The sequence below is a fragment of the Ambystoma mexicanum genome, chromosome 2q, assembly GCF_040938575.1.
Source record: "Ambystoma mexicanum isolate Mex_15411 chromosome 2q, UKY_AmexF1_1, whole genome shotgun sequence".
Classification (NCBI taxonomy): Eukaryota; Metazoa; Chordata; class Amphibia; order Caudata; family Ambystomatidae; genus Ambystoma; species Ambystoma mexicanum.
The window spans coordinates 1361360235-1361374570 of NC_090924.1; the positions used below are offsets into that span (position 1 = coordinate 1361360235).

A 14336-nucleotide genomic window follows, 5' to 3' on the forward strand; every position below is an offset into this window, starting at 1 on the left:
CAGTACAGGACAGAAGCAACAGCCTGAAAAAGTAGATCCCCCCCATGGATGTTCATTTAATCATGTATGTCTCATCAGGGATGCAAAGGCTTTCTTGCAGAAGAAACGCAAGTGGAGTTTACTTTTCCTAGATTTTCCTAACAGGATCTCCTCACTTTGAGCCTTACTATGGAGCTGCATGGTATTTTTCTGACTTTCTTGCCTTTCTCAGACAGGCTTCCACATGTCAAGTGGTGACAAACATTGTGCTAGCAAGGTGGTGAGGCCAGGGAAAGCAAGTATTATTTTCTTAAAGGGGAATCCCATATTAAAAGCCAATTTTAAAAAGACACTGCTGATGCACATTTTTAGTACAACCAAGCTAATGCTTAGGGATTACATTCAAATAATGACTAATGACCTCCTGGAACCTGATATGTTGATCAGCAAAATAGTTCATGCAAGTTTTTATAAGATGACATAGCATGTTGTGTTTATAGACCAACCAAAAATATAAAAAACATGACCAGCTTTTAAAATGTTACAATAGACATGTGTTCACCAATGTAGGCTTGGTTCTAGGCGTTTCACATACTATAGTACAAACAGAAGTAAGACCTACATTTGAGCATGTTCTCTTCTGCTTCTTTGAGATGTGGAATGGAAGTTGGACACCATACAGGAAGCCAGTTTGCGAGCCATCCGGACCTAGGACTCGAGACATAACAAGGAGTGTAAGCAACTACAAAACAAGTGCAAGTTGTAAATAATTATAGACCAAACCAACATGCAAATGGCTATTTCTCCCCTGGCGGGAACAATACACTAACAGAATTGTAGCTCCTCCCGGGTGAGCACCATCCAACAGAACATGTGATTTGGCCTTGTCCATTCTCATTAGAGAGGCTCCCACATGTTGGCAAATGTTTAAATGGTTGTGATTTCACCTTACATTATATTTGGGCATATCCATATGTGAACCCTTGATTTCTGTGCTTAGAAAGACAATGCACCTCAGTTGCATCTCAATTATGACACCCAACATGGTAGAAATGTGTACTGGTCAGTGGAGAATTGCCTAGAATATCAGTGCTAGAAAGTTGTTGCCGCCATGACCAGACTTCTACGCAAATGGATAGTTCTCCACTACCAAGTTATAATGTGATTGTAAACCCCTCCTGAGTGGACGCCAGCTCATAGAAAGGTAAGTCTGGCCCTGTTCATTCTAAATTAGAGGGGCACACACACTGTTTGCAAACATCTAGACCATCATTGCTTCTAGGCATGGTGAATCGGTGTCAAACCTCATTGGTTTATTATGCAACTGTTGTAACATTTTATAATTGTGTTTCAGCCAAACTCACAAGTCCCATGGCGATTAGGCATGATGTTGGTTGGCATTTCCCAGCACGATTGAGTGTATGTACTGTGGCGTGCTGGAGGAAGGAGTTGGACAAAGGGTGGCATGGTATGAACTAGGGCTGGGTGATGCATCAAGTTTTGGGGATATATATCGATTTTCAAAAGCGATATAGCATTAGACAATATTGTTAACAATGGAGAAATATAAATACAAAATAGGGCAGCGCCCGCCGCCCTGTACTTAAGGTGATTCGGACACCCATAGGGACCTCAAGAAAATTCTATTGTTTATAACCTTTGATTAGAGAAACGGATTTGACCGATATTCTGAAGTTTATTATGGCTGCTGACCTCCCAGATGGCCGCCGCCTAATCACTGTTGTTTCCCACTACCTGGAGTGAGATTGCCTTGTTGAAATGATTGGCTGCCAGATCTTACTTTAGCCTATCGGGAGGACCTGCAGGCGAAAGCCGGCCCTCCCATCTAAGGCCCAAATTCAAAGGCTCCTGTCAGAGCCTGTTCGAACCACAAGCAGCCTGGAGCAGGATCCAGCGACCGTCTGGCCCATCGTATCCAGACCGCAGCATACACCAAGCCTTACAGTTAAACTCATTGACTGAGCCCGAGGAGCACCCCTCCGAGCTTAGCTGGTACTGCTTCCCGCTAACTATAACTTGTCCCCCAGCGCTATCCTTTTCAGCCTTCACTTGCCTATCTAAACAGAGCTATTTAAATTATGCACAGACTGGAAAACGTTGATTGCACTCCCGCCTGGACCATCCCCCGCTCTGTACACTTCAACAATGCCTCCTTTCTACTGCCTCCACCGAAGATGCCACCAACCGCCATCCCTCATGTGAGCACACCCCTGTTCTTCCCTTGCTTATCGCATCAACAAATGCAGACATTTGTGTATCCCCGTTTTGCAGCCCAGTTTACAAACTTTTTAATATACTGCTCCATTGTACTATCCTGTATACATTGCATTATGCCCATCGTTACAATGCAAATCACGATGCACAGTATTAACCTATATTGATTGCTGATAGAATATTACTCCTGCTGCACTGTATTCACCAGTATTAATCCACTGCATACCGTATCCTGTTTATAGCAAGACTTTCAACCTTTATGTATCCTGCTCACCAACTTTAACCCAGAGCACTGTGCATTTACTGCGAAGCTGCTACTCATGTCGCTTAGTACTAATCATTAGACATCCACCATTTACTGTACTTGAGTTGATGCCAGAGTGCCGCATCCTGATCACCACTTTAACACAGATCATACTGTCTCAATCAGGTTGCTGTGTAAATGTCAATCATGCTGAACTTCAATCACCAGTGTTAATCCACTACATTCAGGGCCTTGGGTGCAGCTAGAATGCTTACCATGCTGCATGTTGCTCATTGCTTCTAACACAAAGTATATTGCCCTTCTGTTGTTGGCGCTAGATTTATTTATTTTTATTTATTACATTTGTTATACGCCCAGACCCTGAGGTATCACGGCGTAGTTACAGTCAAATCAGGTACAGTATTAGTGATGCTTTTTACAGATAGGTAGTACAGTTTTGGTTACATTTCTACAATATGTACAGTAATATACAATTATATAGAATGAGGATACAGAGATAGTATGGGAGACGGGCGACTAAGCTGTGTTAAAACTGGTTGAATAACCTAGTTTTGAGCAATTGTTTAAAGTGTGGGAAGGATGTTTCCTTCTTGATGTTGATTGGTAGGGTGTTCCAGTGCTTAGGGGCAAGTACTTTGAAACTGCTGCCCCCTGCTTTTTCTCTCTTGTATTGTGGGATTTAGAGGTTGTCACTGTTGTTGGATCTAAGGAGGCTGGTCTGGGTTTTCTTAGTGATTGTATTGAGGAGGGACTTTGTAGTTAATGCATTTATGGGTGATGCTAAGGGTTTTGAAGAGTATCCTAGCTTTAATGGGCAGCCAGTGATTTTGTGTTCTGATGTCGGAGATGGGCTCAGATGTTTTCATGCCCAGTGCAGCACAAAGGGCTTTATTATGCATGAGTTGGAGTTTGGCTAGGTTAGTGTTCGACGTTCCTAGGAAAAGGATGTTGCAGTAATCAAGCTTTGAGAGAATAAGTGTGCGTGCTAGTGTGATGCAGTTATCTGGTGTCAGGAATTTGCGACGGAGAGATATGAGCTTGGCTGTGTAGGAGGTGGATGAGACTAGGGTGTTTATTTGCTTAGACATGGTAAGCGTTGCATCAAGGTAAACCCCAAGTGTTTTAACTTGTTTAAGAACTGGGATTGTGGTGCCGTCAATGATGAACGATGCATAGACATTAAAGCATACTGCACCCTAGGAGTTAGTGTCAATCCTGAGCTTACCATATTTTGCCAAGTGCTAGCTATCTAACCCTGGTCCGTCGCTTTGATCATTGGTGCCCTCACAGCGTATATTATACAGTGTTTGCCGCTATAACCCAAACCGTGCTATGTGCAACTAGCTCTTGCTAATCTAATTTCACATTGCATTCTTGGTTTACTGTTCGATCCCAACCTTTGCCCAGTAGCAGGACTACCATGCAGGTGACCGACTATAGCCCCATCACTGACCACAACTTGGCTAGACCTCTGCCCTGCACAGCAGGGACCTTCTTTCAGCTTGGAAATTGCCTAGTTCGACTTTGATGCCCCAGTCACCACCCTCTCCTCTGCCCAACACCCTTCCTACCGAAAACATCCCCCTTCCCACACCTAGCAACTTGGCCCTGCCATTCTTTACCAATAATCTCCCGGCCTACAGAAGCAATAGGACCCAAACATCCAATCAACCCAGTCAGAAAGACCCCCACCAGTCCTACTAGATCACCAGGATCTACCGCTCCATGCCTAGGAACAGCATGCCGTGAACGTCTTAGCTCAAGAATCCCAAGACCCGCTCTCTCGACCACCTGCCCCATCCCGAGGACCACTAGGGTAGTGAGACTGTTCGCACAAACGTACCTGCATCTCCCCTACCAGCCAACCAAGGGCTTACCACCTCTCACCTTGCTCCTCACCCCTCATGGCGACCAGAACGCCCCCCAGCCCGAGCCACAGATCGATGCCGCCACCACACGACAGTGCGACCAGGATCCCACTCGACCCATGGTGCAGACCTTCTACAGCTTCCATGCCGCCACGCCTACAGCTCTGCCCTCACCCCTCTAGAGCCTAACGCCAACCTTCAAGGCGCTCGCTCTATTGAATGCGCGATCCTGAGGAGCGCATGCTTTCGGCATACATGACATACTCCTGGACCAACAGCTAGACTTTGTAGCCGTTAGGGAAACTTGGCTACATCAAGGCTCCGGTCCCCTTCTGGCCCTGACTATCTTGCCCGACCATACCATCCTCAGGGCTGACTGCCAAGATACCACAGGAGGAGTAGCAATTATAGCCAAAGCCACAATACAATTCGAAACCTGCACACTAGACCCAATAGCTGGCTATGAACTCCTCCTACTCAAACTCACAACCGGCCCTAAAACCACCATCAACTTCCTTATTATCTACAGAGCACCAAATAATGCCAACCACCCCCGATTTAGACATTCCCCACTCATCACCCCCTCCTTAAACTTAACACCAAATTCATAATATTAGGCAACATTAACCTTGGATTCAATGACCAATTGGACCACAAAGCCACTGCATTCTACACGGCTCTACAAGAAATGCAGTTTACCCAAATTGTTAATTTCCCCACCCACTCCAAAGGTAGAATCCTGGATTGGATTCTAACATTAAATACCAATCTAACACTAGAATGCATTTCCAAAATCTCTTGGTCGTATCACTACTTAAGCTTCAATATTTTGGCACTGAATACCCAGGGTGTACCTCAACCCTCACATTGCCCCATTACGGTGAGAAATTCCTCAAACTCTCAGCAGAAAGTCTCATCCCTGTTTTGTTCAACTCCCTCAAGATCCACACAATATCCAGCACTAACCCCGAGAGTATTTATTTGATCTACCCCAACGGTCTGATATCAACCATTGATGCAGTAGCCCCGCTCACGTCTAAAATACCAAACCAAGCAACTTTTGGTTCAATGAAGAGCTCATGGTCCTTCTACGTAATAAAAGAGTGTTAGAGCATCTACATAAAAAGATCCCGACTACGGCCACTCCGAATGCACTCTTGGTAGCTAATAAAAACTACAAATCAGCAGTTATAACCCCCAAAGCGAATTCCCTGAACAAGCACATAAATAATGCCTCTTCTAACAGCAAAGAACTATTTGCTATACTCAGAGCTGGAAGCCCGCATCCCTGCCTCCATCAACTCAAGCAAAGCCTGGTGCACCACTATCCAGAATGTACTAGCCTCCAAAATCATCACATTACAAGAGAAAATACTAGCGAAAAGAAATCTACTGGCCAATAAAAGCATGCCCTCCCTTGAAACCAATGCCGGCACTGGCAAAACAGCACCCCAATTCAATTTTACCACTGTCTCCCGAGACCAGGTTCTGAACATCTTATCCATGCTGAAACCCTCTAATTGCAACATCTTCCCTGCTTGCCTATTTATTTATTTATTTATTACATTTATATAGCGCGCAGGCAGCCCAGGGGCATTGTGGCGCTGTTACTTGTAAGGGAACTTAGTTACAGGTACATGTTGTGCCTCGGGTTACAGTGAGGCCGGTCCCTGAGTTAAGCAATAGGGAGAATCATCAAGCAAGGTACATCAAACACCATGGTACATCATACATGTTAGTCATTAAAGTATGAGCATGTGAAGTTGGTTAGGTGAACAAGGTAGTTTTCATGGCTTTGCGGAAAGCAGTCAGTGAAGGTTCAGCTCGCAGTGAGGTGGGAAGGGTGTACCAGTGTAGAGCAGCGAGGTAAGGGAAGCTGGCGCCACCTGCTCTAGCTCTTTTTACCCTGGGTACTGAGAGCAAGTTGGCATAGGGTGTCCTGGTGGGTCTTGTGGAAGGGACCGGGTGGATTCTTTGGGATAGGTACGCTGGGGCTGAGAGATGGACACATTTGTGGGTGATGCTTAGCGCTTTGAATATAATCCTTTCCTTTATGGGGAGCCAATGGGACGCTTTCCTGGCAGTGGAGATGTGTTCTCTCTTGGTAATGCCTTGTGCAGCACGCAGGGCGCTGTTCTGAATTACTTGCAGCTTCTCGAGGTTTTTGTTGGAGGTCCCTAGGAAGAGAACGTTACAGTAGTCTAGCCGGGAGCCAGTTATGGCTCTGACTATGTTGGTGCAGGTGTCTTTGGATAGAAAAGGCCTGATTGCGTTGAGGAGTTTTGCATGGTAGGCAGCAGAGGAGGCGATCGCGTTCACTTGTCTGGTCATAGATAGGTTAGAGTCTAGGTAGACGCCTAGTGTTTTTACCGTGTCAAGTACAGGGATTCTGATTGAGTCAATGGTAAAGTGGCTGAACTGCGAGTCAAGTTTCTTGAGGGTGTCAGGGGATCCTACGAGAAGGAGCTCAGTTTTGTCTGAGTTATGACAAAGGCTGTTAATAGCCATCCACATTTGGATTGTGCTGTATATGTTAATGAGAGTAGCGCAGTCAGTGTCATAGTCGCCTGTCAGTGTCAAACTCTGTTCCCCCGGCTTAGTTCCCATCATTACTAACTTCATAAATGCCTCCTTCACGTCCAATTCGGTACCCGCCAGTATCAAAGAAGCCTGGGTAACCCCTTCTCATGAAGAAACCCTCGTTGGACCCTGCTATACCTACCAATTACCGACCCATAACTACAGTTACATTCCTGCTAAAAACAGTTGACAAAATTGCTTACACCAAGAGTATCTAGGTTAGGAGACAATCAGGATTCCGGCCCAAGCACTACACCTCAAAATCCAGATGGACACCATAAGAGACTCTGGGAAATTGTGCATCCTCCTCTTACTCGACCTGTCTTCTGCATTTGATTTAGTGGACCATGATAAACTTTGTAATGCGCCGTCAAAAAATTTCAACTTCTCTTCAGATGCCACTGCATGGGTAAAATAATTCCTATCGGAACATACTTCAAGAGTTTCCATTGGCGATGAGGCTGCAGACCCCATCCCGCAAGGATCTTGCCTTTCCCCCACCTTACACAATGCTTACACCAAACTCCTTTTTGCAGCACTGGATACAATGGGATTTTATTTACACCAATTTCGCTGATACATCCTCATCCCCATCACAGGTGACCATGAACAGGATTCTGCTACCATCAACAAAATATATGCCATCATACAAAATTGGATGGCTACTAACCTCAATGATGTAAAAACTGAGATCCTCATTGTAGGTACACCCACCCGATTGAAAACCTTAACATGGCAGCAGGATACATCCAGTATCTACATGGGGGTTACCAATTGTTCTACAAACCAGCTGACTACACTGGGTGCTGCTGAGCAAGCAGGATCTCCCAGCATGAAGGAGCAATTTAAAAAAGTAGAGTTAAGAAATGCTCAAACACGGAGGTGCAAATAACAATATAAGTTGGAGGCCAGAAAGAACACAAGTGTGTGGGTTTGGTGTTTGGGAATACTTTCGGATTGAGACCGTTGTCATCTGAATCCAGCCACAGCAGTTTGAACTTAGTAGCATTAGTTCTGAGAAAGCAGGAAAAACTGCTTGCCAGAGCAAAAGATCCCAAAGAGAATAGCAATTAATCATTTTAAATGTAACCGTACCCCAAAAGAATAAGGTCTCCCTCAAGCAAATTCTCCAGGCCCAATTAATTTCATTTTTACCAAGGGTCTGCAGATTCGATTCTTACTTTATGAAACAGCTATGCATCCATATTCAATGTTTGCATAATCCTCCATTATATTCTGGGGAAACGCCTGGTAAGATGAAGGGAACTCACGAATGGCATTAGAAGCAGGAGGTACTGGATGAGGAAGTACACTACTGGTAATCGAAGGAAGTCTGCACCCTAGCTGCTGACCTCATGAGGACTCCCTTCATCTCAGCAGGCACCGCTCAGAATGATGGTCATCGATATGGGACACAAATGGCAGTGGGGAGGATGTACCGACACCAGTCATTCTAGAAACTCTCTATAAAATGAAGAAAAGGAAACCAACATCCCAGCAGGGTAGATGGGGGAGGTTCAGGTAGAGGGAAGAGTCCACTTTTGGGCAAACAGCAATTTTTGAAGAAGTTTGATGTACTAAAGAAATCATTTTGGAAGAAGGTTAGGCAAGGGATAGAGCACCAACAGGTGAACGTAGAATGAAAATTACATGACTGCCTACAGGCACATCCCATACCTCTTAAACCGTCTCCATCACCTTTTTACAATTGACTTAGATGAACATTAATAGTTGGAAGACACAAATCCAGAGAAATAGCTCAGGAGGTTATACACTCTCCTCATCAATGTTCAGCCTGTGGAAAACAGGTTCAAATCCCGGAAAGGCCGACTTAAAACTACATTCTTCCAAAGCCAATAATGGCAGTACCAGTAAATTGAGTAATAACATCTATTTGCAGATGGAAATAGTTATTGACCTCCTCTCGGCCAATCCGAATGCAATAACTACTGGTATTGACTGCATTCTATCTTCAGAAGTAGACCGGGAAACAACGCAATTTTCAGGCAAGATTTTGTTTCAACAAGACACTTCCTTACTGGCAGGAGCTGTTTTTGCTACAACATCTTATTTAACACATGAAGAGAAAGTTAAAAACATTGGAAAATGCTTTCCTTTTCTAATAAAGAAACCGTTTACTTTTACATGGCAGCTAATGCATGCTTATCTTAAACCTGTCTCAGGTCCACCAAGTTTCAATTAAAATGCTTAACCTATGAAGACAAAAAATGTATTCAAATACTGCAAAATAATCCACTAATTGTCAGTGTAGTTTACTCACTGTTAAAACACCATTTTATAAATTCACTACATGTATTGCTGCTACCACCATGTGCTAATAGGCTTATAGACTTCGGAAATGTCATTATCGCTTGGGAGAATGACCCTTCCCCAAAGTATGGCCCGAGGACGCGATAACGACCCCTCCCTCGGTCTAGAAGGCTATATTAAAGCACTTAGAACCTACTAGCCAATTCAGTTATGCATACCTACCCATTACCATACTAATTCGTCTTTTTCTCTTCTCGTCCACCACCTTCTGTTCAACCCTCTTTTTTGATTCTCCATGAATATAATTATCTAATTCAACCATGACCATGTAAACCCTGTTGACGCTCTGTTTATACACACACCTAATGACGAACAACAACACATTGATCTATTTTATTTTTAATTGAACTTTTCACTATGTCACTTTGTCATCTACGCATGCACAATGAATAACAAATGTCGCCATACTTTAACTATGTGCTGATTGTTCATCTATGCTGTATGTACTTTTTCATATCTATCAGCCTTGAGAAGGAACCTTCGCGTTCGAAACACGTGTCGCTGACCACTCTTTAGACCATGTGTCAACTTTATGAATATTAAAGAATCACACCTTCACACACTGCATTCAGCGTGTAAATCTTTGTAGCCACAAGATCCAATCAAACTTATTTGCTGCAAGGTAACCAGGAATTCTGGCTATTTCGTTGCAAAAGGTGTTGGCTTCACCTTTTCCCACCTGTGACCTTGCACAGATAAATAGGAGACCATCAGACCAAACCGAGCTCAGCACATGAGTGTTCCATCTTAGAGCCCACTCTTCTCCTATTAATTTGATAGACGAGGAATAGCTGAGGCAAAGCACAATGGGCAGTGAAGGCATGGATAGAAAACCTAATAATTTCCATGCAGCAAGTATGTAAAACAAAGCATTTTACAAACTAAAACTACTTTTTTTCTTGTGCTTGTTGCACAAGAAGCAACAGTTATTATTCCCGACTAATTTGGGGAATATGAATATTAAATGTTTTTTGAAATGTTACATTAAGTTTAAGTTGGCATGTAAGGCTTTCCAGCAACGTAACAGAGGCTGCTGAAGAAGGGTCTGCTCTGAATATTTGTGTACAGTGTGCACCATTTTTAATGTGCAAACGGCAGGTTTGGTGGCAGTAGTTGATTTTGGGGGTCAGCGGGCAGGGTGGATAATAGGGCACCAGCAGAAGGCTAGGGGGCGTGCCCCCCCTGCCACTCCCCTGGCTCTGCCACTGGCAAACGCACCAGTGTACTTTCTCTGCCATGGCTTACTTGGCTTGAGTCATGGCTTCTTTGCCAAAGCAAATGTTTGTTCTGCTTTCTTGGAAAGCCGCAATTTGCTCCGCTTTCTTGGAAAGTAAAGCAAATGAGTATTGCCACATACGTTCAGATTGCTCAAGAATCTGCTTAGGGTGCATCAAAAAGATGCATCACAGCTGCCTTCCCGGAGCAGCTTTTCATTTTAGGGATGGGCCAAATGAACTCCTGCAGAATTAACGGTGAAAACCATGTCGAGTCGGTATTGTGCGCAGTTATTGAGAAGCCAAAGGCAGTGATCAAACTGTCCCAATGCCAGCTTTCTAAAGATGGCAGCCACTTTAAGCTTCCATTTCCCATTTGCAACTGTAGATCTGCATGGAAACAATATTTTACCCTCACTTTTAAACTATAGTGTCTACGTTGGTTAAAACCATCACAATTAGGCACCTTACTTCATAGGCACTTTGATACATAGTTATGAGCCACCAAAAGTGAAGGTTCATTCACGCCTGTTCTTTGATACTTGCATGTAAAAGAGTGCATCAACTGTGCTTTGCAACCTTTTGATAGATAATTGGGCGAACATCGTGCCCTCAAATCATGCAAACCCACTTTGAAGGAAAGGATTAATAGCCACAAGTGAGCGACTGGTCATGTTTGTCTTAAGTTAAATGTGTTTACCTATACCTATGGTACTGTAGGATGCAGTGCTCAAATCAGTTACTAGGTAATAGGACGGTCGAGACCAGTCGTCTTCAAACTCTGGAGTTGCACCCAGGGGGAGGTCCCGACGGATGGCAAGGGGGAGGGGGTGCAAAGCTTTTCAACCAAGGGTGGTGCACGAAACTCATGGTGGCAGCAGTAAAGAGAGACAAGTGATCACAGTTCAAGTGTGTTTATTAAAAGCATAGGTAGGTTGGAAAAACGCCTAACCTAAATCTAAGATGGGAGCAAGCTATGACCAAATAATAAGGCAGTCCTAGTGGCGGCTTGTCAAATAAAGGGCCTATGCTAAAAAAAATAAAAAATAAAAACTATTGCCAATCCTTACAACTAATACAAAAAGAGTGTAGGATAGTGTTCACAAGAAAGAAAGAAGTGTTCACAAATGATAAGTCAGGATGTGGTAGCCCAGGGTCTCCCTTCCCCACGATTAGGGCACAGGACAAGACGGGACTCCCGAGTACAGCACACTCTCAAGCTTTCCCAGCACGAGACGACAGTTCCCTTCTCAGGTATCAGGGTCTTCGATGGTTGAGTATTTTTTATACCAAAAAAAGTATTTGGCCTTCGAGGACCTGATGTATTCAAAATAACCAAACTAATGTTCCTTTCCGTAGGAACGTTGGGCGATCATTTTTCACCCCTGGATCCCCCTCTTTCGTGGTCAGATCCATAAAAGCTCCTAGTGATTTCAGGACCTTTGGTGGTTAAGTCTCTTGCTTCTGAAGGCCTGATATATTCAAAATACCAAATTTTCCTTCCCGATTGCACTTTTTCGTGATGATTCTTCACCCAGGCCCCCCTCTTCTGGGCTCAGACCCCTTCCGAATGTCAGCCTCCCTCCGTCAGGTTCACTATGGCTTGTATTCTAAAAGATTACATCTGCTGTATTCACGTGCCATCGGGTGACAGCTTTTTACACCTTGATCCGCCTCCCCAAATCCCTTCTGGGCTCAGATCCTTCTCGATATGTTAGCCTCCCGCCATCGGGTTCACTACGGCTTTCATGCCAAACCATTTCAAATGCTGCATTCACAAATCTTAATGTCTTTTTAAACAATTCACTGTAGACCTCCCTCCGTCTGGTTCACTCGTGTCAGTATTCATGGGGACATCATGCTTCACCCCGTTCTGCAGGCATCCCTCCATCGGGTTGACGTTTGCCAACCGCACAGTTACTTTTTACTTTCCTATTATGCGGGATTCACTTCCCTTAGCTTTCCACTTACATGATGTTCAAAGACTTACGACTTTACAGCGAGTTTTGCTAGACCTCTGTATGATCACTTTCACCTTTTCTTTTCGGCTCTCGCAAGGCCTCCTGGTATCAGTTTCAAAAATGGGGGAATCAACCAGAGTCTCTTGAGTGAGCACCCACGTGGTGCTGGACCCCTCTGCAGCTGGTTTTCCCCTGAGGAGTTAACAGTTCTTAGCTTTTTCCCTTAATTTGCCATTTGTAACTTTTGTTCAAACACAGTTAGGTTTCTTATTGGTTCTCCCCTCAACTCACCGGCTGTGATGAACCGGTTGGCTTTTCTTGTTTCTGGATTCAAGGCAGGTACCATAGTAGCCAGCATCTCTCCCTGTCCTGATCATCAGTGTAGGAGGGCTTTGTGTAACCTTGACATCTGCTGCAGCACATGGTGGCTATTTTTCGCGGTCTTTGTATTCCCTTCAGGAATGCTTCGTGGGACTGGGTCGGAAAGGGCAAGGTTGCTTCTCTCCTTGTCGCCCCTTCGGTTCTCCCCACCTTTCTCCTCCTCTTGAACTGCCGTCCTGGGATAGCTGTGCTGTCGTGCGGTCTGCCTTGCTCTTAGTGTGCTCTCATGCTCCACCTTTTATCCCTGTGGGGAAAGGAAAGGGCCGTCAGGTGTATGTTATTATTGATTACCTGACATGTCCCAACACAAGAGTCAGGCAAACGGCTCGGTTGTTAGTCTGTTTTTCACGGTATGGGAAAAGTGTTTGTCCTGGAAAAGGGGGCGGAGGGTAAGAGGTTCTAAATATCCTGCTGAGCAGGATGGGGAAAAAGTGTCAAAAGAAAGCACATCTCTAGTCCTAGGATTTGTGGTGAGCTCAGATGGGAAAATGATAATCAGAGGGACGGGGAGAAGGACTGGGAGCATTCTGGTAGGTAACCGGAAACTAGTGACTCTCTGAGACATAGTTACCCACGGTAGCGCTGTTCAGGTCTAATTGGTTTCACAGACAAGGGAGGTTGTTGGATTTTGATAAGGGAGAATGACTGTGGAAAAAGGGATTTAATTTGGAACAGCCTATAAAAGCCTCAAGGACTTCATCGTCCTCTCTGGTGTAATAACCTGTCTCATCTGGAGCATTTCCCCGAGCATATCCCTGGGTTCCCCTACCCAGGTGATCCTCCCTCGCTCATCCGCCCCCAGGTTTGGATCTGAGAGTGCCAGCCCTACCCTGGCCACCTGAATAAGGTATTCTCAAGGTCTGTTCGGCAGAATAGCCTCAGGTTTCTCACAGTAGACAGTGATTGATTTCAATACAACATTTGAGCAGATATGGCATCTGGGTGCCCAGCATCACTATTTCTGCCTGGACACTAAAAGACAAAATGGAAGAAAAGAAATGTGTGGCCAGTTCTGGTCAAGCAAAAGCAGGGTAATGTGCTCAAAGTGGGGCATGCGGTAACACTAGCTATAAATTCCCTAGGCCTGGATCCTGAATCTGACCTTTTTAGCCTTTATATTCTACAGAGATTTGGTAAATGTAATGTTGTTAAGACAAACACATGGATTTGTGATTTATGTTCAGTTATCTATACGAGGAAATACGGACATTCAAATATCCTGTAAGTGAAATCTACAACCTCACTCCCCCCATCCGCATCCTCGCACCCCCCAACCCCCAACAATTTATACACGCATATTTAGGCTACAGTCAAACACGGCATAGGGAATGTACACTGGGGGATGCAGACGTTACACAGGAAGCCTAGGTAGCACCCAATTACTGAGTGAATAATACATTTTAGAGTTTTCTTCTTAACTGCAAGAGCATTGGCGTGGTCTGAACTGCCACCGGGATGATGTTCCAGTAAGATGGGGCGTAACAAGAGGTCTTGTTTCCTGTTTTTTCATTGTGCTCCAGTT

At 44.5% G+C, this 14336-nt stretch overlaps 1 protein-coding gene across 4 annotated transcripts in view; it reads right to left on the reverse strand.

Annotated features, from left to right (window-relative positions):
* Positions 1-14336, reverse strand: part of ABHD5 (abhydrolase domain containing 5, lysophosphatidic acid acyltransferase) — a 349392-nt gene that overhangs the window by 221458 nt on the left and 113598 nt on the right. For 2 of the 4 annotated variants that reach the window (XM_069648832.1, XM_069648830.1), the window contains one exon: positions 602-693. In XM_069648832.1, the coding sequence (XP_069504933.1) occupies positions 602-693 (92 nt within the window). The remainder of the gene's footprint in view (positions 1-601; positions 694-14336) is intronic. The other 2 variants (XM_069648834.1, XM_069648831.1) reach the window with 1 other exon arrangement.